The 26,190-nt window shown below is 36.0% G+C and overlaps 3 protein-coding genes and 1 long non-coding RNA gene across 5 annotated transcripts; 1 reads left to right on the top strand and 3 right to left on the bottom strand.

Annotated features, from left to right (window-relative positions):
* Positions 1 to 14,184: 14,184 nt before the first annotated feature.
* On the bottom strand, positions 14,185 to 15,950 carry LOC140177988 (uncharacterized). Its single transcript, XR_011869888.1, has 2 exons — positions 14,712 to 15,950; positions 14,185 to 14,416 (listed from the first exon to the last, which is right to left on the bottom strand). It is a non-coding gene; the product is annotated as an uncharacterized lncRNA (long non-coding RNA).
* Positions 15,951 to 16,017: 67 nt separating this feature from the next.
* Positions 16,018 to 17,167, bottom strand: LOC112732900 (acyl carrier protein 4, chloroplastic). The gene is made up of 4 exons (XM_025781719.3): positions 16,932 to 17,167; positions 16,754 to 16,840; positions 16,523 to 16,645; positions 16,018 to 16,413 (listed from the first exon to the last, which is right to left on the bottom strand). The coding sequence occupies exons 1-4, from the start codon at positions 17,007 to 17,009 to the stop codon at positions 16,279 to 16,281; spliced, it is 423 nt and encodes a 140-aa protein (XP_025637504.1). The 5' UTR covers positions 17,010 to 17,167; the 3' UTR covers positions 16,018 to 16,278.
* A 1,452-nt stretch (positions 17,168 to 18,619) lies between these two features.
* LOC112732899 (mitochondrial phosphate carrier protein 3, mitochondrial-like) lies at positions 18,620 to 21,284 on the top strand. Its single transcript, XM_025781718.3, has 6 exons — positions 18,620 to 19,112; positions 19,559 to 19,920; positions 20,067 to 20,110; positions 20,365 to 20,579; positions 20,715 to 20,839; positions 20,925 to 21,284. The coding sequence occupies exons 1-6, from the start codon at positions 18,819 to 18,821 to the stop codon at positions 20,962 to 20,964; spliced, it is 1,080 nt and encodes a 359-aa protein (XP_025637503.1). The 5' UTR covers positions 18,620 to 18,818; the 3' UTR covers positions 20,965 to 21,284.
* A 230-nt stretch (positions 21,285 to 21,514) lies between these two features.
* Positions 21,515 to 25,359, bottom strand: LOC112732898 (uncharacterized). 2 transcript variants are annotated; one of them, XM_025781717.3, is made up of 13 exons: positions 25,061 to 25,359; positions 24,774 to 24,884; positions 24,327 to 24,424; positions 23,942 to 24,025; positions 23,699 to 23,829; positions 23,464 to 23,536; positions 23,335 to 23,380; positions 23,110 to 23,219; positions 22,902 to 23,009; positions 22,759 to 22,818; positions 22,569 to 22,630; positions 22,152 to 22,464; positions 21,515 to 22,062 (listed from the first exon to the last, which is right to left on the bottom strand). In XM_025781717.3, exons 1-13 carry the CDS (start codon positions 25,209 to 25,211, stop codon positions 21,853 to 21,855), a joined length of 1,557 nt encoding a protein of 518 aa, XP_025637502.1. In that variant the 5' UTR covers positions 25,212 to 25,359; the 3' UTR covers positions 21,515 to 21,852. The 2 variants fall into 2 exon arrangements, with proteins under 2 accessions (XP_025637502.1, XP_072068460.1); XM_072212359.1 differs by lacking the exons at positions 23,110 to 23,219; positions 23,335 to 23,380 and having other exon boundaries at positions 22,902 to 23,004; positions 23,456 to 23,536.
* Between the last annotated feature and the right edge of the window lie 831 nt (positions 25,360 to 26,190).

Here is a 26,190-nt window from a genome sequence, read left to right as displayed (position 1 = left end):
CATAAAGGAATGCAATATGAGTTTGGGTGGAGCCGGAGTAGAGAGAAAGCTTCAATTGGCGGAACTGGAGTGCTTGAGATTAGAAGCCTATGACAATTCTAGACTCTACAAGGAAAAGATGAAAGCCATTCATGACAAGAACATTAGGAGAAGGGAATTTAGACCCGGTGACCTAGTGCTCCTTTACAACTCAAGGTTGAGATTACTACCCGGAAAGCTTAGATCAAGATGGGATGGACCTTACCAAGTAGAGAAAGTAGAACCTTACGGGGTCTATCACTTGCGCCACCCATCAAGTCCGGACATTTTCAAGGTGAATGGGCACCGTCTCAAATTGTACCATGGTGAGCAAAGAAAGAACTCCAAGGAATTTGAAGTGTTCCTCTTGAGGGATGCATCTCTTGAACAAAAGCTTTGAGCTAGTGGACGTCTAACTTAAGGACGGTAAACAAAAGTGCTAGGTGGGAGACACCCCACCATGGTAAGATCTACCATTTGTACATAGCCATTGAATTCTTCTTTGATTGATACTTGCTTACTACTTGACTTCATGTTTGGTAGCTAGGTGATCGATGAAGTTGTAGCTAGATTTCGTTTCAAATTTTGTTTCATTTGTTGAGTTCATTTGGTACTTTATCACGTCAAAACATCCTTCTATAGTACCTAAAATGGTTGTTTGGAGGGTTGGAATGCTGAAAGTGGTGCGAGAACATGCAACTTTGAAAAAGGCACCCTTCCGCGCATGCGCGCACCTAACGCGCACGCGCCCATGAAGCATTTCCGACCATCCACGCGGACGCGCGATGTGCGCGGACGCGTGGATTGCAAGAAGTACCCCTCCATACATATTCCAGAGAGTTAGGCCACTCTCACGCCCGCACCATGCCTGAGGCACAGGCCGCTCACGCGTGCGCGCATAGGGCGCGTATGCACTCCTTGACAAATCCTCAGATCGACGCGCTAGCACACCTTGCGCGCGCGCGCCGATCGCCCCTGTACACTCCTGGTACATATTCCAGAGAGTTAGGCCACTCTCGCGCCTGCACTAAGCCACCAGCCCACCACCTCTGCCGCGTGCGCGCACTAGGCGCCAACGCGCCCACATGCCCGCAACGCGAGGCACGCGCATGCGTCCCTTGCCCCTGTGCAATCCTGGTACATATTCCAGAGAGTTAAGCCAACCCCAAGCCCATCTCAAGCCTGGGGCATAATCACATTGTCGCGCGCGCGCACCGTGCGCGCGCGCGCCATCACTCCACCCCGCTTCCTTGCGCTTGCGCGCCCCGTGCGCGCACGCATGGGTGACCGACGTAAACATAATGGGGAGCACACTTGCTCCCTTCATTCTTCTTCTCCCTTTTTCTTCTTACTTCTTCTACTACCCATTTACCTACTACTATTTCTCCTCTCAAACAACCACCCCTACCATCACCTCCGGCGACCACCCACCTCCGGTGGCCCCTACATTGCCCCCTCCATTCTCCATCATTCCAACCCACAACTTCCTCCCCCATACCCTTTTCCATCTCTCTCAAGGTACTATACTAGGCTCCCCTCTTGCTCTACTTCTCTCTTTTGCTTCTTAGTCAGTTAATTTCATTCTCTTTTAGGTAGTCTCTTTCCTTTCCCCCCCCCCCCTCTTTTGAGCCCCTCACTTCTTTGGAGTATTTTAGGCTCCTTTTCCATTTAACTCTTCATAGGCACTTGGGTCATAACTTCTCTTGCATTGATGGATGAGATGTGTTGCATGATTTTCTTATAACCACTGTGCATTGTAGTGATTAATGTTGGTTTGTGGAATGTTACATTGCTCCCCCCCATCTATTTACATACTACAAAAGGATGCACCCCAAGTGTTCGAAGAAATGCATACATGACACTTTTTGAACTCATTGTGACTCTTGCTTCTTAACTAGTCACTTTTGGGTGCACCTTCACATTCTACAATCCACCCACTCACCATTTCATAAATTGCTTCCTACTTTTGGTATTTGAGGGTGTATGCTTCTCATGCCTTTTCCTTGCATGCCTACACTACCACTATACCACATGCCAATGATTTGCCTTGCTCATCACATGTTATCTTCGTTACATGTTGCAGCTGTCATGTAATAAGGATACCCATATTCTTACGGCACAATTTCTCATTTGCATAATCATATTCATTTACGCTTCTTTGGGTTTGATGTTATCTCCTTTCTTTACTATCATAGGATGGTCATCAAAAAGAGCAACGGGAAAGCTCCGAAGAAGCCAGCATCCAATAGAGCATGCCAGGAACTAACGGCCAAGCCACTCCTAAAGAGGGCTAAGGGCCCCGTTGATGTTCTAGAGAAGGACAACCCTCTAAAGGATCCAAACAAGTTCCCTAACCGCTACTGCAAACTTGTCTACTCAAGGATGATTGAAAGGAATTATCACCCAGAGCCTCTTCTAGTCCTCCCGGCCCACCTCACTCCGATAGTGACGCCACACATTGACCGGAGGCAATGGAGGTTCCTCTTGAGGCAACCCAAGGAGGTCAATTTATCATGGGTGGTGGAATTCTACACCAACTACCACTCACCCCTTCTCACATCAATCTTTGTGCGCCGGAAGCAAGTGTCAATCACAGTGGAAGCCATCCGAGGAATCCTTGGGATTGGGCCGTTAGCGGATGGATATGATGCCTATCAAGAAGTCTTGACAGCATACGACGACCGTGAGTTCGATTGGAACGCAGTCCTCCGCGTAATTGCTTCACCTGAAGCATGTTGGATTCGGGGGACCATAAAGCAAAGACCAAAAGGTTTAGATGCACGCTTCCTCACTCAAGAAGCCACGGCATGGGCCCAAATTCTAGCTCACTACGTGCTCCCAAGCACCCATGGGTCATCCATTACCCCCGAGCTTGCCTTATTGATATGGTGCATCTTAACCGAGAAACCGGTCGACATTTCGCATGCCATTCGCCAATCCATGGGGCGCATTCATGCCAAGGGAAATCTACCATTCCCCGCTATGGTGACCGAATTAGTGGCGGCAGCCGGCATCCACCGAGAGACTAAGGATAGGAGGACCTCAATCCCGGTCGAGGGCGATGTTATTCCGACCAAGAGGTGCCTCAAGCCTCCGGAAGTCACCAAGGACATTGGACTGCCCACACCAACTCGCAACACCACTACATCATCCACGCCACAAAAATCAGCCACCCAACGCCTTGAAGACCTTCACAAGAAGTTGGACCGTTATGAGAGGCGTAACCAACGCCGATATGCTCACGTGAAGAAACTTCTAAGCATTGTCATCCCACCCATGGAGGAACCAGATATCTCCACATCCACCGCAACTTCAAGCGGAAGTACCGATGATAACGGAGATGAAGGACACTCGGGACTCGGCCATTGCCACCCATTGCGCATCACCTCTAGCACGGAGGACCGTGCTAAGTTTTAAGTGTGGGGAGGTCGGCCGACCGATCTCCGTAGGTAACACCCAAATAAATTTTTGTTTTCTGAACTCCTTTGTAGTAGGATAGGTTGCATGATTAGGTTTTCTTTGATATCATTTGCATGATAAGTTTACTTGGTTGGAACAATGAAACTCTCTCTTAGGAAACTAATACTTTGGGGCAACCTTGACATTGCCAATTTTGAATATCTTGATGCCAAACTTGCTTGAAGAACTGTATTTTGGAACATGAATTTTGAGTTAAGAACACAAGCTAGTGAGCTTTGAGCCTTGTTTTGTGGCTACATCTTATAGTCACTTATTCTCCTTCTTGTGTGCAATTGTTTTCTCTCTATAAGTGTAATCCTTGCTTTGTTTGAGTCTATATGTCCATTATTCCTTGTATTCATGTATTTATATGATTGAGGCCATCACTTCATTAGCCCACCTACCAAATAGCCTTACCCTCTATCTTCCTTTGTTAGCCAAGAATTGAGCCTACGCTTAACCCACTTGTTCTTTAAATTAGCACATTACAAGCCTAAAGCGGAAAACCATAATTGTCCTCATTTGGATCTTTGATTAGCTTAGGCTAGTGTGTGTGTGAGTATCATTCAAGTGTGGGAACCTTGGGACATTGGGGGAATAAAAGGGGCAGTTTTGTATTGTTATTGAAAATATTAGGAATTAGGTACATACTCATGTATTGGTCAGATGTAAAACCTTATGCATTGATAAAATGAGAAAAACAAATGAAAAAGAAAATAGAAAAAATAATATGAAAAGAAAGAAAAAAATAGAAATAAGAAAGAAAAAAAAAGAGAGAAGAAAGGAATAAAAAGGGGACAAAATGTCCTAAAGCAAAGTGCAGTTTAATAAGATCAATACATAAGTGTTGTGAAATGAAAAAAAAAAAGAAAATACATGAGTATGTGAAAAAGTGAAGAATGGGTAGTTAGATTAGAACTCAATTGTATAGGATGTCATAGGTTAGGTGGAAAGTTTAAAGCTTATCAAAGATTCAAATTTCAAGCTCACTTGACCATATATGCATCCTACCTTAACCCTAACCCCATTACAACCAAAGAAAAGACCTCATGATAGATATATGCATGCAGGAAATATATGTTGATTGATTAGATGAGGAACAAATCTTGGAAAGCATGATTAGGAGAAAATTGAGAGAATCAACCCTAGACACTCGAGCGAATAGAGTGTAAACACTTCCGGTGAGGGTTCGAAGACTCTAATTCATGATTCCCGGCTCTCACGAGCATGCTTCATGTGAAGTTGCATATATTGCACTTGATACTCAAAAATTGGTGAATCCCATATATTAACCGCCACCGTGCCCTATATGCTTGCATATATCTTAGGAAGGTTGATTTGTTCCTAACCAAGTAGATGGTAGCACTAGTCGTAGTTGCATTCACGTAATTAGGTTGCACCTCATGAGTCTTATACCTCTATGATCCTTCGGTCTTTTGCGTTTCTCTTGCATTTCTCTAAGCATGAGGACATGCTAGAATCTAAGTGTGGGGAGGTTGATAAACCCCATTTTGAGGGTTTATTTTGTATCGATTTCAGGGGTTTTATCAATGATTCCACACGCTTTTCATATGAAAATACAAGACTTTGTGTTCCTTTTCTAACTTTTGCCTCATGGATGAAAACATGCTTATTTTGCACTAAATTAGATACATTTCTAATCTTTTCTTGATGTCGTTCGATGCCGTGACCTGTGTGTTAAGTGGTTTCAGAATATAGGGCAGGGATGAACCGAAAGAGAGAATCAGAATGGGCGCGAAGGAAAGGAGCATGAGAAATTGAGCTTTGGAAACTTCAGCAAGGGCGCGTGCGCGTACTTGGCGCGCCCGCGTGGATTGCGCAGCTAGAAGTCAAAGCCAGAAGCCAAGCCACGAGCCGGCTTGTGTAGCGGCTAGGCCATAACCCCCATGGGTGCGCACGCGTACGCTGCGCCTCCGCTCACATTGCAAGAGGCCCCAGTGGCGCGCACGCGTGCTTTGCGCGTACGCGCCGATGCTCGAACATGATTTTTTTTAGAAGTCACGTGACCTGGGCGTGGAGACAGTTGGAGATCTCATCTTGGGGGAAGTGCCTTGGCGGGAAGAGCTTAAGAAGACCAAGGGTTGAAGGGTTAAGGACTTTTGGGCTCATTTTTAGATGGTTCTAGATTTTTTGGTTATTGTTAGTTACACTCTTGGGTAGAGAGAGAGAGGGAGATTCCAAGCTCTCATTAGGGTTCATCTTCATCCATTTTCTGAATTTTCCATCACACTTTGGTGAGATCCATTGCAATTCTCAATTCATTTGTTCATGTTATAGATCTTCTTCTCCAATCTTAATTAGTGCTTGTAATTGCTCAATCCTCATAGATCCTAGATTCAACTTTGTAGTTTTGGATTTTTTTCAATTTCTTGAGAAGCTCATTTCCATTGTTGTTCTTTGTTAATTGTTGTTAGTTCCTTGTGTTGAAGCACTTTCAATTCTACTTCCTTCTCATTTTTTTTACTATGCCTTTTTTCCTTGCTCATCAATTGTTTGATAAAATGCCAACATTAGTTATGGAGTAAAAGTTTCTTACTTGGCATAGGGTTTGAGTCATTAGAAAGAGTTGAATAGTTTATGTCAATTGTTGATTTGGAATTAGAAATTGCTAATTGACTTGGAGTGCACTAAAGCTAGATTTCCCTAAGGTGAAAACTAGGACTTGTGACTCAAGTTAGTTACTCTCATTTGACTTTCCTCTATACCTAGGGGTTAACTAAATGAAGCAAGGCCTAATTGTTGTCATCATTGACGGGACTATAAGGATAGAATTTCTAATGCCAACCCCAGGCCAAGTCTTCTAAAAATTGATTGCTTGTTTGCCATTTATTTTGCTAAACCTTCAAAAGAACCACAACAAGGCTTCCTAATCGATAAGATGCATGCTCTAGCAATTCCAAGGGAGGACGACTCGGGAGACTAGTACTCTCAGTTATAGATTGTAGGATTGTTTGATGCGAAGTTTAAATGTCGATTAGACTATACTCACGATTATATCCATTATTCAGTGGGTACAGTAAACTTTATAAAAATCACAAAGTTTATCGTACCTCCTAAATGTAAAAAAAAAAATTATATTCTGTAAATTAAAGTTTAATTAATTTTTTTAAAAAAATTAATTTATAATAAAAAAAATTTTAACTTATATAACTCAAATTATACAAATTAATAATATCACAAATTATCATATTTGTAATGTAGTGTTAGTATTTATGAATGATTAAAATTGTATAAATAAATAATTTGATTAATTTAATTTTATATGAGAGAAGTAAAATAATATATTGGGTGTGAAAGAGAAAATTATAAAAAAAAATATTCATGTGTTATCTCTTTATATTTATTTTGCATATCAAGCTATTAATTGTTTTTTTGGTTAAAAACGATTGGTCTTATACTCTCTATGCTTTCTTTTTGTATTTATATTTGAGTTAGAAGTTTATTCTAATTATTTTTCATATAGGAGTAGTTTAAGTGAATCTCTCACATATGACTATATAGTTTCAGGTTTTAAGTGAATCTCTTGTAGAGCTGGCAATTTATATCCTATTTGTGGATATTTAATCCGAACCAATTCATTCGGGTAGGATTATCTACCCAAATCGTTATGGATAGAGTAGGATGCAGTGCGAATTCATTTGTGGGTAGGGTAGAATACAGATTCAGAGTATATCCTACCCTATTCTACTCGCACCCCTAATATATTATATAATATATATGTAAAAGTTATACATGTAGTGATCAAAGTGAATGTTGAACTACAATCCTTCTCTTATAAAAATCTAAAATAACTACTAAACTAGTTGATGATCATATTATTTGTAATTTTATGTTAGATTTTTTAAAAATTTTATTATTTTTAATTTTAATTTGAATTTAATTTTTTGTTTTCTATTTTATTAATACGAATGAAATTTGGAATAGTTGAATTTTATATTTACTTGAAATTTTTTTATTTTTCTACGAATAAAGTCGGGTAGGGTAGGACTTAAAACTTTAGGGTGCGAGTAGAGTTAGAGTTGAGAAATTCTCAATCCACGGGTAGAACAGAATAGAATAGAATTTTAAAAAAATTTTCAACTCACAAATAAAATTAAAATAGAATCCAAATCTTACCCTATCTTACTCATTACCAACCTTAATCTCTCACATATAACACACGAAGGTTATTAACAGCTATATGGACAACGTGTAGTTGTGGAAAGAGAAAAAAAAATTGCATCTTTTAATTTCTATCCTCCACAAAATTAGACCATCCTTTTTTTTTCACTGCATGCATCCGTTGGATCAATTGGCTCGTGACTCTATATTTTCTTCCATTTTCTTTTTTTCGTTCACCCATTGCATGCACACTTATTCCCATTTGTTTCAAAATTTTAATAAATGAAAATCAGATGGAACGACTCTAGCGTGAAAAATTAAAAGATATTTAAAAATTTTTAAAAACCGAAATCCGATCCTCTTATTTATCTTTAAAACATAAAAAAAAAACTCTTAAAAATAAAACTGCACCCACCAATTTTTTTTAACTTTGAACTATAAAAAAAATTCAAATTCATCCCTCCGTCTTTACTATTTTGTATAAAATTTAATTATTCTGCATATCTCTATAATTTTACTAAAATTTTAATTAGGTTAATATATTTTTTTTCTTTTTAATTGAGTTCGTATACCATATAATTTTGTTTTTTAATTTAGCTCCTATTGTGATAAAAACGTTTGAAATAACAAAATATTTGTAATACCCTATCACACAGAATTTTACACCTAAAATGTAAAATAGAAGTGGCGAAGTGCTACGACCTCTAAAAATAATATATGTTTAGCCCCCAACCCAAAAAAAAAAAAAGCCGAAAAAAAAGGGGAACTCTTTTTATAACCACATTCTTTTTGAAGTAACTATCCAGAAGCTATCATTTTCTACTTTAAACAATTTTCTTATGACAGTAGAGCTTATTTAAGAAGTAAGAAGTTCTTTTGCAATACGGAACTGGTTTGGGTGTTTACACAAAGAAGAACTAAGACTAAACTAAAGTTTCCTCAACATTACCGGGGACAAGTATTGGCGCAAATTTGGTTAACTTACAAATTGCTAAAACCAGAATCATTCATCTGAAGCACAGAGGACACACAACCATTTAACTGTTAAGGAACATAAGATCTACCACCAAAAAGTAATAAATAACTATAGAATCAAAAGTGATGATGATAGTGATAAACTTAAAATAGAATAGGAAACGAATTCTGTAAAAAAATACTTACAAGTGAAGGCCTGGATGATAGATTCCTTCCACACCATTGCATAGAACATTGACCCTTTTTGGAAGCACTAGCTGCCCATTGTTTTTGCTCCATCTAGAACATAAGCTTCCACCATAGTCAGAAATCCAAATAATAATTGTAAAATGACATATTTTCTAAAAGAGCTAATATATATATATATATATATATATATATATATATATATATATATATAATTAATCAGTAGATGAACACCACTCCATTCAATAATCATCTATTTTACAAATTAAAACAGCAGCACAACAAGAGCTAATCACTAATCAATTCAATCAAAAGTTAACAGCAGAAAACATTCCATTAATCATCCAATTTTCTTGATTGATTTTTAAATGGAGCATTTTAAAAAAACGAAGATGGAGCATAGTTGAGCACTAACTTTCGAACAGCACGATGAGCAGAACCGCGACAGAAAAGCAAACAGAACAGAGAGAGAGAGAGAGAGAGAGAGAGAGAGAGAGAGAGAGAGAGAGAGAGAGAGAGAGAGAGAGAGAGAGAGAGAGAGAGAGAGAGAGAGAGAGAGAGAGAGAGAGAGAGAGGCGAGTAGAACGACGACCAGAACGGCGAGGGGACGACAAGCAAACAGCAAGAGGAATGGCGAGCTGGCTAACAATGAACCTGGTTGCGATCTTGAGCGCGAAGGGTGGCGACAGTGAGATAGATGGCGGTGTGATGGAGGTTAGGGTTTTCTGAACCTTTCAAGGAAAAGCCACTCAAAACCCTTTCAAAGCAGTGTCGAGGAAGACAACGACCACTGACGATGACGGCGACGGCAAGCTCGAGGAAGGCCACCGTAATGAACGATGAAGGTGACGATGAAGGCGATGGGTGCGATGAAGGGCAGTGATGAAGATGGTTCGAGAAGATGAAGCTGGCTGGGTTCGAGAAGATGAAGTTGAACGATGAAAATGGATGAACGACGAAGGCTGGGTTCGAGAAGATGAAGCTGAGCGATGAAGATGGATGAAGCTGACGGCGCCTTTTAGGGTTTGAAAGTGAATTTTAGGGTTAAAAGTGAATTTGGTAACAATGTAAAGTTAGTATGTTGTTTTATCATTTTTAGAGTTAAATTTGATAACTTAGAAAAAAAAAAGGTTAAGTGTGGGAAACTAAATTTTAGGGGAGGGAACTCTATCGGCACTTTTTTTACGGTGCCAAAATAAACACGGTATAACCACGCTTTTCAAGCGTGTCGGTTTTTCTCTATGGCTACGCTTTTTAAGCGTGACAAAAAAAAGGGTGGCCAAATTTTTAATCAGCGACCACCCTCGTAAAAGCGTGCCAATTTTTCTATATCGCCATGCTTTTCAAGCGTGGCAGTAAAAAAGCGTGGCCAAATTTCAAATAAGTGGACACCCTTGTAAAAGCGTGCTGATTTTTTTCTATGGCCACGCTTTTCAAACGTGGCAAAAAAACGTGACCAAATCACAAATCAGTAGCCACCCTCGCAAAAGTGTGGCCATAGACCACTTTTGGGTACACTTTAAAAGCGTGGTAAAAAAAGTGTGCCGACAGACCTTTTTTCTTGTAGTAATAGCTAATTTTTTAATTTTATTATATTATATTTTTTAATAAAATATTTGATATTTTTTCATAAATTATGTAAATTTTATAATTCTATACATACGTTCCGATCCGTTTTATAACATTTAATGCTTTGTGATACCTTTTTCATTTTGATCCAATGGTGGATGAGATTGTAAATTCAATTGTGTATTACACTATTACTAAGGTTTTACCCCTTGATCGCTTTCGATTATTTATTTATGAAATTCTTTTAAAACAAAAATAAGAATCACTTGATATAAATTTAATAAAAAAAATAAAAATATATATTAAATTGTATGATATCTTTTTCTTTTAAAGAATTTTTTCTAAAAAAATGTCTGGGCCATTTTTCGTATTATTTGGGGTACATTATTATGAGGTGGAATTTACAATTGTTATATAAATGTTGTTAAAATTAATATCACACTTTTTTTTATATTTTAGTAGAATTTTTTATTTTTTAAATTAAAAAATATTAAATAATAAAAAATTTTATTTTAATTTTAACTATACTTTTTATAAAAATTTTATTTGCACACTAAAATCAGTCATCATGTATTTGTGTATAAATACACGTGTAATTTAACTCACTTTTAGTATGTATTTTGTATTTTAATGTATATTTTATACTGGTAACTAATTTTAGTGTACACTTAAGAATGAATCTAAAAATTTTAATATACAGGGACCGAATTTCAAACAAATTTTTTAATTATCTTCTTTTTTATTATATTTTTTATTACATAAAAGCAATCTAAACATAAAATGTATCTTTTACAAGAAAAGAGCGTTTAAAATATACAATGTAATTGCTAAAATATAATGATATAAGTCATTCTTAATATTCTATATAATAATATAATGTTTAATATGTTAATATTTTAATATTATTAAAAATAAATTTTTTTAGAGTAAAGTATCATTTTTGTCCCCAACGTTTGGAGTAAGTCTCAAAATTGTCCCTAACGTTTGAAACGTCATATTTGTATTTATAACGTTTTTAAATTGAATCAATGTTGTCCTACTATTAAATTAGCTAACATTTCGTTAACGCTGTTGCACACATGGAGGTTAGTGTCCACTGTGGCAAAGCGTTTGTTTTTAATCGTTACTAAGGAAAAAAGAAAAATAAATAAATGCCAAAATAAGTCTTCTCTTCAAAACCCTAATTGAAAAATATGGTCTTGTCATTGCTGTTGTGCCTTCTCTCGAGCTCTATATCCTTTACTTGATTTCAATGGAGTCTGAAGCATGTCAATCTGAGACAACGTGAAGCAGAAAACAGGCGATGCAAAATAGCAACCAAGCACGTCGAAGGAGAACAACTTGCTACTGTGGGAAATGGCTTGTGCTCGCTACTTCGTCAACTGCAGAGAATCCTGGATGCAGGTTCTGGGACTGCGTTAACTTTGGGCTGTAAGGGTGAGGTTTAGGGTTGGGTTTATTTGTTGTTGAATTATATGTTTGGGCAATTTGTGAATTTGACTAGGTTGTCTCATGTTTGGTCTAGATTGGAGAAGAATGTGGCTGTTTTGTATGGGCAAAATTAGAGGAAGACCCAAAAGTGTCAAGGTTAAGATAAAGGTCAGAAATTTGAAGGGCAAATTGGATAAGGTTGAATTCAGGTTCATACTTGCAATGGGACTTGCTTTAGCTGGATGGACAGTTGCACTAATTTTGGTTTGTGAAAAACAACAATGACAAAACTTTGGAGACTTTTACTGCAATGATGTTGCTGGAGACGAGAAGATTTTAGGAGAAATTATTAGAGAAGTAACTTATGCTCTGTATTTTGGCTAAGAAATTGTAGTGATATTGAACTCGTTTATATTTTGTGGAATTGCATGAAATTTTAAGCTAAATAAGGGTATTTTGCCTTCTATTTTAATCATGCAAGTCATGAGCATAACAGTAATTAGAAATCTAACATATTACTTAATCATTAACCATGATATTATCATTGACTACAATCACAAAAGATTCACATAAAAATAACAAATGATACTTTACTCAACAATAAATGTCTAACATAACAAAATATAATCTTTAAAGTAGTTTTTACACATCATAATCATACTAAAGAGAAACCTAACAAGAAAAACTAAAGATGCCAAAAAATAGAAGATTCCGCACATTATAATCATGACATCTTTTTTCATGCTTTGGGAGGTGTCCTTGCCATGAATTTGAGTTGGAAAATGCTGACAGTCTTGGGTCGGCTTGGCAACACCCTGAGTGTAGTTGCTTACTGCTCAGAAGCATTGTTGGAAGGGGCCACTTTAGTCTTTTTTTTTTTGAAGTAGCTTGTGATTGTTGAGAACTCACAACATTGGTAGATGATTTTCTCTTTGGCCTTGAGGTTGTGGTCCTCTTTGAAGTAGCTGATGATTGTTTAGATGCCTGACTAGAGATAGTGCTAGAGATTAGACTTGAAGATCTCTTTGATGTAGATCCAGTAACTTTGTTTGCCCATCAAACAACCACAAATACAACATTATAAACTGGATGCTACAAATAAAAATGAAACCAAAAACCTAAATAGACAAGCAGAGTACTTACAGTAGCAGTTGCAGCAACTTTGTGCTTCTTTGGACAGGTCCATTTATTGTGACATGTAGCAAACCAACAGGAGTACTTCTGATTCTATTCTTCATGAGATACTCCTCTCTTGGTTGGGTGCTCATCTACAGTTTTATTTCTTTTTAGTTTAGGCCTTCTAATGGGTTTTTTATAAACTGGTGGCAAAACATCATCAAATTCTGTCTTTTTCCATAGGTTGGGGTCATTCATAGGATATACAACATGCTGATAGCATTGAATGTATGTAGCTTTCTTGTAACAATTTGCAATGAAGTTGTCCACATTGAAGCACATCTTCCTAATGCAAGTCATTGCATGGGCACAAGGGATTCCAAACAACTGAAACTTCCTGCATGAACACTCACGAGTCTTCAAATTAACCACATACTTCTTTTTGCCTCCATGGATACTAGTCACCTCATATTTGTCACGACTAGCATACATGCTCACCCACTCTAGGAATGAGCTCATTGAAGGTTGGAACTAAACCCTGCCCACCAGACACAATTGAAACAATAATTCAAACAGCAAGACACAATTGAACATAAATTCAACTAGCTAAATAGTAATTCAAAAAGCAATTTGAAATCACAAAATGCAAGCAAATAAGAATTTATGTTCAACTTAATAGAAGAGTACCTTCTATTGGTCAAACATGAAGGTGCAATTCTTTACCTTGTCAATGCCAAAGTCATCACAAAGAATGGTAAGAAATCAAGTCCATGTATCCTTAGTTTCTGCTTCAACCATTGCATAAGCTATTGACAAAATCTGATCATTGGAGAACCAGACAATTGTTGTGAGAAGTTTTCCTCCATATGGTGTCTTGATGAAGTACCTATCTAAGCAAATCACTGGTCTTCATGCCATAAAACTCCTCTTGCATGCATTAAGACACACATAAAGTCTTTGAAACTTTGGCCTTAAATCCACACCTAGCTTTGGTCTTTTAGAAGCAAACTCAGGTGGTCTCTCCACTTGTAACTTGACTAGTTGACTATAGAACCCAAGTTAGATCTCAGCATTTGTCTCTACTTGTCCAATTGCATGGGCCTCATATGTAATAATTGAGCCTGGCCCATCAGATCCATCTTCTTCCACTTGCATTATAGTTTTAGTACTCCCTAATATTTGGACATCCTCAACCTCTTGATAGATATTTCTAGTTTTGTGAACCACATACAACTCAACTATATCCTCCCTGACCCCAATATTGGCCATATCCATTGCATCTTTGTCGCTTTACAGCATCCTTAAGTCTTTTTCTGTACCCTCCTCTTTTGATTTGTACCATATTACTGCAATATCTTTCTTCAAATATCCTTGTTTACCCACTAACTCGTAAACATCAATTAGGCTCCACTCACCCTCGTTGTGGCAGTCTATAATAGTTGTTTCTCCACCCCAAATATTTCAAAGGCCCTCCTTAAAGTCCAAACATCTCTTGGTGATAAATTTTGACACTAAAATAACTCATCCTAAACCACATATCCTATTGCATTAGGTAAACATAGTCAGACAACATGAACAAAATTGTTTGAATAAAAATGTATCTATTAGTCTAGGCAAAACATCACAAAATACTACTAAAGTCCTACATCAGTAAGCAAAGATCGAATCACCAAAAATAAGAAACTTCATGCCCTAACTAACGCAAACAAAGAACATTGTTCTGGGAATACAAAAAACCAAAACACCCTACAATGCAAACAATCTCACACATAGCCATTGTTCTTCGTTGAACTATTGCATAAAAACCCGAAAAAAAAAATTTCCTTCATACATACCTTTGTAGAACGAAATCAACGCATGAAGAGAGCGAAACCCTAAGCTATCATGCTACACAACCAAGAACGATCCATGAACTACCTTCAGTATGTAACCAATCCCTGCGATCAAGTTCGAAAAAGAGTAAAAAGGGTATGGTTAAGACAATTGGAATGGCAAAGATTACATTGATGTGCTCTATTTCTTCAAACTTTTGTGTTTGCTATAGTGAATGTTATAATGGGTGCAAAATGCAAACATGTCCATGTTAACCTTTGGGTTCACTAACCTAAACTCCATGTGTGCAACGGTATTAACGAAATGTTAGCCAATTTGACGGTAGGACAATATTGATTCGATTTAGAAATGTTAGGGACAACTTTGGGATTTATCCCAAATGTAGACAACAATGATACTTTATTTATTTTTTAAAAATTGGATATTGAGATGAGTATATAGAAATTAATTAAAAAAGTGCAAAGACTTGAGTGTATGATATTAAGTTGGTTAAGTAAAAAAATATTAGTAAGTGAAAAAATTAAAACATAAATATAGTAAAAAAATAAGAAGAGTGTTATATGGTCATTATAATTTATTGTTTTTGGTCATCAATTAGCCATCAATGTTTATAAATATAGGATAAAGTATGTTATTGGATTACTAGACTGAAGTAATTAGACTAAAAATAATTGAATTGATGACTAAGTAATAGCCAAAAATAATAAATTCTGATAATAGCCAAAACAATCTCGCTACGTTACCAATATCATTTCTGCCAACTTCTGCCAACTCTGATTTATAACGGTATTTAATAGAAGTATTTTTGTGGATGTGTCTAATAAAAATATTTTTTTATGGCTGTGTCTAATGGAAATGTCTTTATTGATATATTTTCTGGATGTGTCTCTTTATACATGTGTTTAAAATATAATAATTAATTATTGTTGGTAATAAATTAGCAGATAATATATTGGTACCATATACTTTTCCTAGCCAAAAACAATAAATTCAGATAGCCCCGGACATTTCTCTAAAAATAATACATATAAAGTCATTAAATCGCATAATATTTTTTATTTTATTTTTTAACACATATTTCATATATAGATGTAGTTGCTTAAAATTTTGGAAGGAACAAAGCCACTTCACCCCTTTTATATCCGTCCACACTGAGCATGGTTGTATTTTCTAAAGCACCATAGCCACAATAGACGCTATGGCATACACGTGATTAGCCAGTAATTCTGATATGGTAAGTCCTACAACAGAACAAACATGGCGTAAGATCCCATCCTGCAAAAGCTAATACCAAGGTTGAAATCTCACTTTCTGGAATCAAATCAACATGCAATAATTTCTGAAGCTTGACGGCAAAAACAGACATATTCGGAGAGTCTTACAACAGATAGTAAGTTCAAACGTCAAATAAAGCTCACAATGGAAAAATAAAAATACTAATTATCCACCTAAAGAACATGTCTAATCCAAAATTCAATTAACCTCGTTCAGTTACACTTGTGCTCTCAAGAAATGCTTTTTTTGGGGGTTTTTTTGGCAATGGATATAATTGAGCTTGTAGGCACACAACTAGCTAGGTGGAGTTTTGTTTTGAAGAAGTTTCTCTATCAAATCAGCAGCTTCTTTGATACAAGTGATGTTTTCAGAGCTCTGCTCCTCAACGCTAATTCCAAATTCTTCCTCCAAACCCATCACTATTTCCACCTGCATCAATGAATGCATATATTAAAAACAAACACATGTACTGAATTATGAAAAATAAAAGATGAAAGATATATAATATATAGTATTTATTTGAATATTAAGTACGTACAGTGTCAAGGGAGTCAGCACCAAGTGCTGTGAAGGTGGTTTCAGGGGTAAGTTGAGACTCCGGAGGCAGAGCAAGCTGTTTCCTCACTATTTCGCACACTTTGTCAACTGTCTCAGGCTGTGCCTGCGTCATATCATTTGTAACAAACAAATAACTAACTAAATTAAATGAGTTTCAGTTCCAAACAGGAGAATGTAACTAACCAGCTAACTAACTAAATAAATAACTAACCGCACAGATGCGGAAGCGAGAGGATCTTAAAGAAGGAAAGCTCCTCCTGCTCCATCCCACAGAGACTGCCCCAAATCTTGAACTAGCCTACAAGTTTTACCAATATATAAAAAACATAACATGTTCAGAATAAACAAAGCTGTTAAATTAATATGAATAAACAAGATGTATGTAGAACCTGGAGGGTAGTCTTGCTACACAAAGTGAGAGATTGTGCGAACCTAAGAGAAGTGGCTGAAACTGATGATGAGGCCATTGAATAATAAGAATAAGAAGAGATAGGGACTGAAGGGTGTATTATCTGGATGGAAAGGAAAAAAGCATGTCACCAGAAGAACAATACGGAATAGGGTATTGGCTAGCTACTTGGGTAAAATCATAAATGGGAATGAAACAAGTGGTGCATAACACTCTATCCAAAATTACGTGGCACTTATCACTTAACTCATTTGGCAGTTTTCGGTTATTCATCATCGTCACGCTCAGTGAATAATGCTGCGCAGTATTTCCTATTTTAGCAACTTTTTTTTTTTATATTTTTCATTTTTTTAAAATATTTTGTTAAAAAAGAAACGTAGACATGGAGTTGTTTACATCCATTTTAGTATTTTTTTAAGGAAAAGTCTAGGGCAGCAACTTTTGTGTTTTCTGGCTAGCACTTGACCATCAAAATAAAAATGAGTAATTTCTCACCATTAGATATAATCTCACACCATTAAAAATACTATTTATGACCAATTGATAGTTACAAAATACTAAAATTACTGCCATAGCATTCCTCTATTAATTGCTTATTTCAAAAAAAAAATATACACATTGTTATTTGATTTGAGAATTCATGTAAATAGAGGTTAATTTTTTTGGATATGCAAATTTTGTGTGTTATGCATGTGTATGGAGGTGGGTGGTGCTAGACATGAATGTGAGATAATTTTTTTTGAATCATAAAGTGAAGAAATCGGACGGTCTGATTTCTTTGTTAAAAAAATTATGAACCTAAATCGGATGGTCCGATTTATGTGGGAGAGAAAATCGGAGGGTCCAATTTGTACTTTAAATTTTTTTTTATTTTGAAAACAAAAATCGAATGGTCCGATTTCATTATTAAATTTTTTTTAATTGTTTAAAATACAAATCGGACGGTCCAATTTGTGTAATGCAATTTTTTTTAATTTTTTAAACACAAATCGAAGAGTCCGATTTGCTCTTAACACCACAACTGCGTAAAGCACCCATACACTCCATAACTGTGTCCTACACCATTTCTCCTTCCATATCTAAATTAAAAAGTGGTAAATAGACACATACACAGACACATGTTTGTTCTTTTTCAAATAAATAAAAGAAAGAAAGAAAACTTGATACAAGTTTAGTCTGTTATGTACTAATATATTACAAGATGTGATTAAAATTTGCATAGCTATCATATAATATAACCTCTACTCATATACGTGATTTTCCTTTCATAAAATGTATCTATGTACAGAAGTCTTTTTTAAAGTTACATAATTGTTTAATTTATCATATGCTGAATTTTTTTTATCAATAATTAAATTTCTTTTTTTATAAAAACTCTAATATCATCTTATGAAAATTATTATTTAAAAAATTTAGACTGATAGAAAAAGACACATAAACAATTATATTTTTATAATTAAAATTTTGATAATGTAAAAAGTATATATTAGAAAAAGAAAAAGAAAAAGTTAAAAATGGGCTACTTTAACATTATGGATATTGAAACATGCAGTTTTGTGCTTCTGGTGAGTTAATACTTAATACGTATGTGGGTGTAGTGAAAGGCGTAACATGAAAAATGCAGGAGATTACAAAGTCAAAGAAGAGCGCGGAAAGAAAGGACTCGTTGGTTCACATAACTCCATGGTTGTTCATGCCTCTCCTTACCACAAACCCTCCAAGTTTCTCGCCCCTTCTCTCAAAACTAAAAACACTTTCTACTTTTGTTTTCCCCTTTCTCTTTTTACTTCTGCACCCTGGCAAAAACTATCTACACACATAAACACAAACAAGAAAAGAATAATATACTTGTTGTGAATTCTCAATAATGGCTCCCTCTGACCAACCTCGCTACTCTCTTATCCCTTCTTTCCTTTACTCACCAAAAACATTGCTCAACAATGTGTCCTCACATTCTTCTTCTTCATCATCATCACCACCACCATTCTCAGGCTCAGAGGGTAGGAATAGTAATAATAATTTTATGATCCCTGCACCAAAAGAGAGTATTCCATTGTATTCTCCTGCTTACTACGCCGCATGCAGCTTTGGTGGCGTCTTCAGCTGTGGTCTCACTCACATGACCGTCACTCCTCTCGATCTCGTCAAGTGCAACATGCAGGTCCTCTATAATGCTTTTCTCTTCTGCATTGGTTCATAATTTGATCCAAAACGTATTGCATATTCAAAGTCATCATCATACATGAGATTTAAGTAATTACCCAAATTGTCTTTAATATTGAACATTTAGTATAGGTTTCAAAATATACAAAACAGTCATCATGTTTATCTCCAATTTGATCCATTTAATCGGAATAACTATTTTGAAAATTTTTAAAATTTTTATGGACTGTTTGATATTTTTTAAACTTTTCAGAAATTGTTTTGTATTTCATTGTTTTTTACTTCACTTTTTTAATGAAATTGAAGGTGGGTATATTGTCTAAGAAAGATAAACATTGAAAACTATTTTGTATATTTTGAAATTTGAAGGACTAAAGTATCCGATTTTAAAAATCTTAGAGAATTATTCTATGAATTTTTATGACTAATTAAGATGTATTTCAGATTGACCCAGTAAAGTACAAGAACATATCATCAGGATTCGGAGTTCTGATGAAGGAGCAAGGAATGAGAGGGTTCTTCAGGGGTTGGGTCCCAACACTGCTTGGGTACAGTGCTCAGGGAGCATGCAAGTTTGGATTCTATGAATTCTTCAAGAAATACTACTCAGATCTTGCAGGCCCAGAGAATGCAGCCAAGTACAAAACCTTCATATTTCTAGCAGGATCAGCCTCTGCTGAAGTCATTGCTGATATTGCACTGTGCCCCATGGAGGCTGTCAAAGTTCGTGTGCAAACCCAACCTGGCTTTGCGAGAGGTTTGTCAGATGGATTACCCAAGTTCATTAAGGCTGAGGGTGCTGGAGGGTATACATACTTTTCTTTGCTCTTAATTGGGATCTTTCATTTCATTACTTAGTAACCATCTATTAGATTTTAATGGCTTCTTCGTAGATATTGTTTGTTGGAAGTTGAAGCTTCAAATTTGTTAAGGATTTGGATTTGATGTGCAGGTTGTATAAAGGACTTGTTCCACTCTGGGGCCGCCAGATTCCATGTAAGTTTGCACATACTTCATCACATTTTTAGTCGGTCCAAATAACAGAATTGCAGCATGATTAACTTGGTTTCCCATTGAACTCCTTTGTTTGCTCTTTAATCATGAACTAGTAATTAAAATTTGTTGTAATTAATAATCTGTCAAAATTAATGTCACCTTGTACTAGAGTGAATGCAAATAAAAAAATATCGTTGCATTATGCAATATTAAAGGGTATTATTAACTATTATCATGCACGTGATTCATGACAGACACAATGATGAAATTTGCTTCGTTTGAGACTGTTGTGGAGATGCTGTACAAGAATGTCGTCCCAACACCGAAAGATCAGTGCAGCAAAGGATTGCAGCTTGGAGTGAGTTTTGCAGCTGGATACATTGCTGGCGTGCTCTGTGCTATTGTCTCACACCCTGCAGACAATCTTGTTTCCTTCCTGAACAATGCCAAGGGAGCCACTGTTGGTGATGTAAGTGCAGAAAAGCGCACACCAAATCTACCACCTTTACATATCCCATAAAATGTTCACGTTTTAGACGTTCAAATAACATTACTCAGACACCGACTACCTACAAATAAATAACACTGATACTGGTTGTTGCAGGCTGTGAAGAAGATAGGGCTAGTTGGTCTTTTCACACGTGGACTTCCTCTTCGTATAGTTATGATTGGAACACTAACAGGAGCTCAGTGGGGACTCTATGATTCCTTCAAAGTATTTGTAGGGCTGTAAGTAACCTCAACCTGTCTCCTCGCTACTAATATGTTCTCTAGTTTTGTTCACATGTTCTTTGCTTGCTGTTTGGTCTTTCAGGCCTACCTCTGGTGGAGGTGCACCTAAAGCTGCCAAGTAGGACGTCACATCATTGCGGAATAGAGACTATTTTTGACAGAGAAATAATGTGTCAGGGTGCTATGCCAGTGCTGCTGCTTCTTGTCTGGTTGCCTGCTTTATTACAGCACCACAACTATACTTCATCACTAAGATGAATGTTTAAGATTTTGTACTTCATTTATTTCGGATTTGATTTTGTTAGCTCAGTTGTTTATGGTGTAATACAATATAGTTTGCCTTCTGGGTTGTTGTTGGCTTAGTCCTTTCCCACTTTTATCACATCAAATACATATGGAAAAATTTTTGGAGTCAGACAAATGACAAATCTTTAGTGTTTCATTCAGTGTCTGCCATGTAAACTACGTCTCTCATCTTGCACCCGATTCAACTGAAAATCTCTTGTATATAATCACAGCAAAATGCCATCCACCTTTTTCAAATTATTGCTTGCATTATGCCGTTCTTTACATTGATAAAGGCTGTTATCAGTGTTCTGTACTTGATTTTGAATTTGATTCCAGAATAAAGGAATTCAATAATTGGCTGTATGAGACTGCTACATCTACAGATTCAGCAAACTGTAAACTTGATATTGATCGAATGAAAGAATTATTCTATAACAAAACAAAAAACACTTGCTCGGTGAAAAAACTTTCCCCCATTCATCCGCTGCCTACATAACCTATGAGGTAGGTACATACACTAAATATCGGGGCAACCCCATATCCCCAAATAAAGAACAAAAATTATCACTGCTTCATCGCAAAAGAAGTTGATGACGGCTAGCTAGTACCACTTTTGCTGCAGTTTGGGAGCCGGACTATTTGATGTCTACACCAGAATCAATTTCCTCAAATTTCTATTTTCACTTCAAACTACCCTCTTCCTGTGAAATCCAGTTGATCTTTTACGAATTCTCTTTATCTAGGCGCAGCGGATATATGGTATCAAATACAATCCTCGCAAACACATGCCGTATTTCTTCCAGCTCACCTTGAACTAAAGATCCATAATCAATTTTCCTGCCTTGCTTTGACAAAAATTTCTTACCAGAATTTACTTTGACGCAGTCAAAAATGCTGAGAGCCTTTAGGTACATTCCTAATGGGATGAACACCTGTCAAATTGTCAAAGGTCAGTCTTCAAAGTAACTACTGTTAAGTGTTAAGAAGTACATATATCAATCGAAGTCAAGAGTATGCGCACCAAATCTGAATGGGGGGCTTGAGGATAATCGGCCATAGCCTGAGATACCAAATACCTAGTTGTCATCTGTGAGAGTGTCCCTTTAACAGAGTCAGCAAGATCCAGAATCTCTTCTTCCAAATCCTCTGCATCTAGACCTGAAGGATCTAATAACTCAGGAAACCTGGCATTGTGTTGTTTGTTGATCCTCCTAGCTATGTCTACTGCTTCCAATAAATTTCCACCATTATGAACTGCAAGGCTAAATGCAGCAACCACCGAGGCTTCCCTTGGTTGATCACTCAATGTTTTATGAAATGCTAGGATGCCAATCCTGAAAGCTTAGATTCCTAGTGAGACTTGCTTATTTTGTGAACCCTTGCATATATCACTAACGAATTAAACATGAAACAGGCTTTGTTGTCATGTAGACCTTACCATAAGCTACTGTGACATGGACGGTTGGGTGCCAATAGCTTATCCAAATTATAGAATAATGACTGCAGATGAAATTCCAAGTGAATGTGGTGATAAAATTTTATACATTTAATTAATATGGAAGTAACAAATAGCATTATTCTCAGATTATCAAATAAGCTATATCCAAATTGGAATGAATATTTGTTACCAAAAGCATATTAGTTCTTTTGTCCCGTCTCCGAAATCCATGACGAACGAAGTAAGCAGCCTGTAACGTCAATATCAATTTGAGCTAACATTTGGCAACTGAAATTTAGAAATTAACATGCATAATCATCATGTACGGTGTACCTGAAAGGGGAGTAGTATATCTAAAAGGCCAAACTTCCATAATAATCTCAAAGAAGCTTCACCGGATCCATAAGCAAGCATATAATTCATTTCCATCAGGAGCCTACCCTAAAACAATTAAGGAGGGCAACTCACGCAGGATATTCTCATGGATGCCTAATAATTTTTTAGTATAATAGACAAAGGAGGAGGGGAGATTTTTAAACACCTTATCAAGCCGTAATACTGATGAAGAAAGATTTTTAACAGAATGAGCTGTTTCACTTGAAATACTGAATCCTAAGCGAGCCGCAATTCTAATTGCACGTAAAATACGAGCTGCATAATATACTCACCATTCAGAGAAGCAGCAGGAAGTCTGAAAGCAGTTTAAACAATCTAAACTACAGGAAAGGTTATTTTTAACCTTATACATTGTTATACAAAAACTCACCACAATCCTCCTGAAATGAAGAAGCTGCAGGAACAACAGTTCGCACCTATTCAAATTAACTAAATTAATCGCTAATGGTGGTAGAAAATAATAATATGAAACTATAACCACAAAGAGATACATGCACACTTTAGCCTTTTCAATATCTTCCATTCCTCCCATGTAATCATATACAATTCTTGCATACGGATCAAACATCAACCTGGAAGAGCGTGAATTTCATTAACATCACAAAGAGCTGCAGAAAATGAGGCGAATTCCAAATTGTAAACAATGTTGAGATGTCAGAGAAAAAAGCAGCTCAATGCATATTAAAAAGGAAATAATTTTTCTGTTGTCTAAATTGCAAGGATAGATACACTACCCATTAATTGTAAAGTCACGTTTCAAACAATTCCTCCAACGAAGATAGTCCTCCTTATCACAGCCACTAGGTGCCTCGATGTCATGATGAAAGTGATTTGACTTCCTTGTAGCAGTATTGAAACTCGAAACCTAATTGAAAATTATGACAATGTTATCTTTAAAAGTAGACATAAAGTGAAGGCATGCTTGATAGAGAAAAATTAAGCAATCACTACACTAAAGATAGTTCTGCCAGACAAACCTCGACAATGGTACCACCCATATGAACATGACATATGGGAAACTTTTTACCAACTATCTCACACCGTGGAAATGTTCTCAACACCTACAAATTAAATCATGATTAATACAAAAAGTTAAGATTCAAATATGCAAATACAAGCCCAAACATTAATAGAGGGCATTACAAGTTTGCTTCATTTCCTATTTTCATTATATTTTGATATGTTTCATTTAATAATTACAAAGATGTTCAAATTCTTCAATTTTTCTTTTGCTTTCAAAGTTTTATAAGGAAAGTTGTGATAACTACTAAGTCTTGTTTTCACAATTTCCTTCACAATATATTGATAACAGGAAATAAAATCAAAACCTGCAAAATAAAAGTACAAGAGAAAGGTTATAACCTCTTTAAGATCAGCTGAAGTAATAATATCAAAGTCCTTAGGTATTTGCTTTAGTATAAGATCCCGGACACAACCTCCAACAAGATATACATCATACTCTACAAGGTGAAGAAAAGGGTCAACAACTATGCAGTTCCCTCTGTAAACTTGGAAACATAAACCTAGAAACCTCAGAATCTTGTGCACAAGTGATGTTCGAGGGTAAAAGATTGTTATTTGCAGGTCTAAAATTAGTTAGTAGTTACAAAAGCTATTGGAGAGCCCCAAATTCTCTTGCAAGACTAAGACTACAAACCAAATAATGAGGCTCATGAAAAAATTCACAATTTACTATGTGAAAGAAGATACCATAAATGTTTTATTCAATAACAATGAAGAAACACAATATAAAGGAAATCATGCTCTTTCATTCATCCACACAAAGGAAGTTAGAAGAGCAATATGTACCCTTGTCCTTAAGCATGTTCAAAACCTTCATGGTAGGGCCTGCTATCATCGAACGCCGAAGTCCAAGCTCCTTGGAACTCAATTTCTTCCATGCTGGGATCTTCTTATCCCCTTCACCAATTCAACAAACCATAAAAGAAAAAGCGGTCTCAGAATCACCGCCAACATCAATTAAACAGCACAGGAGCTCCAATTGAACATTTTGAGAGGAAGAAATTATCAAAGACTAAATATTAAATTAAAAAAAAATCAAAATTTGAACAAGAATATTTAGAGTGTTGACTTGCCTGGCTGAGGAACTGGGGATGGGGTGCTACATGCCTCTGCGTCAACGAGAGCTAGGGATTTTGGGACAACCTTACGGATGCACTGGAAGGGAGTGGGGCGAAGAATGTAAAGGTTGGATCTGGAGGCGAATTTCAAGGTAGCAATGGCCATGGAAATGATGAAGAGGGATGCCACAGCAGCAACACCATGTGCCAAGGCTTCTTTCAATTCCGATCCATTGTTGTTGATAGGGTTTTAGGGTTTAAGGATTTTTTTTTTTTTTTATGGAGGGTTTAAGGATATCTTTTAAGAGGCTTTCCTAAGGTTAAAGGGGAAATACATATGATATAATAATATAATAATAGGTTTTTTCTGAAATAAAATAAAAAAATTTATTATTTTTTAAAATTTTATTTTTTTAACTTTAATTTCTTAAATACGAATTTTTTTATCTAGAGGAAGTTTGTTCATTCTGAAAAAAATTCTAACTCAATTTCTTAAACTTCACAATAGATAATAGTAATCATCATTCACAGGAATAAGTCATATTTTTATTAGAGAAATAATAGTTTTTTTTTTAATTTATAATGAGAAAAAAATCCTGGTTAAATATGACTTATTGCCGTGTATCTGTGTATGTCTGGAAACGATAATAATGGTTGTCATTGCCGTTAGCAATGTTGAAGAAGCTATGGTTGTTGATTTTTGTGTACTCCTATGTACTCTTGGAGACGATAATAATAGCTTAAAAATGTGAGTTTACGTGTGTTTTAGAGAAAATTGAAATGAAGTTCACCGGGACGAACTCGCCCTAAATAAAAAAAAAAATCGTATTTAAAAAATTTAAATTAAAAAATCAGGTATGAAAAAATAATTATTTTTTATTTTATTTCTGACAAAAAATCCTATAATAGTAATATACTATGTGTTTGGTATTTTTAATTTAATAATAATAATAACTAGATGAAAAATGATTTTAGTATAATATTTTTTAATTATTGAATTTTTTTTAAATATTTTCTAAATACAATGTTTAGTATTTATATGAAATTTTGATTGAGTAATGATGATATTTTAAATTTTTTATTAGCATTTCTACTATTTATTAATATGTTATTTTTTATGGGTGTTTGTTGGGATGTCTTTAGAG

Source organism: Arachis hypogaea, chromosome 13 (genome assembly GCF_003086295.3).
Source record: "Arachis hypogaea cultivar Tifrunner chromosome 13, arahy.Tifrunner.gnm2.J5K5, whole genome shotgun sequence".
Taxonomy (NCBI): Eukaryota; Viridiplantae; Streptophyta; class Magnoliopsida; order Fabales; family Fabaceae; genus Arachis; species Arachis hypogaea.
Note: the sequence above shows the minus strand (reverse complement) of the source record. Positions and strands in the feature narration are given on the sequence as shown.

Coding starts and splice junctions, on each gene's coding strand:
- LOC112732900 (XM_025781719.3), bottom strand. CDS start 17,009: ATGGCCTCATCATCAGTTTCAGCCACTTCTCTTAGGTTCGCACAATCT. Junction 16,646..16,753: donor CTCGCTTCCGCATCTGTGCG/GTTAGTTATTTA, acceptor GATATGACGCAG/GCACAGCCTGAGACAGTTGA. Junction 16,414..16,522: donor GTGCTGACTCCCTTGACACT/GTACGTACTTAA, acceptor TCATTGATGCAG/GTGGAAATAGTGATGGGTTT.
- LOC112732899 (XM_025781718.3), top strand. CDS start 18,819: ATGGCTCCCTCTGACCAACCTCGCTACTCTCTTATCCCTTCTTTCCTT. Junction 19,113..19,558: donor TCGTCAAGTGCAACATGCAG/GTCCTCTATAAT, acceptor GATGTATTTCAG/ATTGACCCAGTAAAGTACAA. Junction 20,840..20,924: donor TTCAAAGTATTTGTAGGGCT/GTAAGTAACCTC, acceptor TTGGTCTTTCAG/GCCTACCTCTGGTGGAGGTG.
- LOC112732898 (XM_025781717.3), bottom strand. CDS start 25,211: ATGGCCATTGCTACCTTGAAATTCGCCTCCAGATCCAACCTTTACATT. Junction 23,220..23,334: donor TTCATTTCAGGAGGATTGTG/GTGAGTTTTTGT, acceptor TATATTATGCAG/CTCGTATTTTACGTGCAATT. Junction 22,819..22,901: donor ATATACTACTCCCCTTTCAG/GTACACCGTACA, acceptor TTGACGTTACAG/GCTGCTTACTTCGTTCGTCA.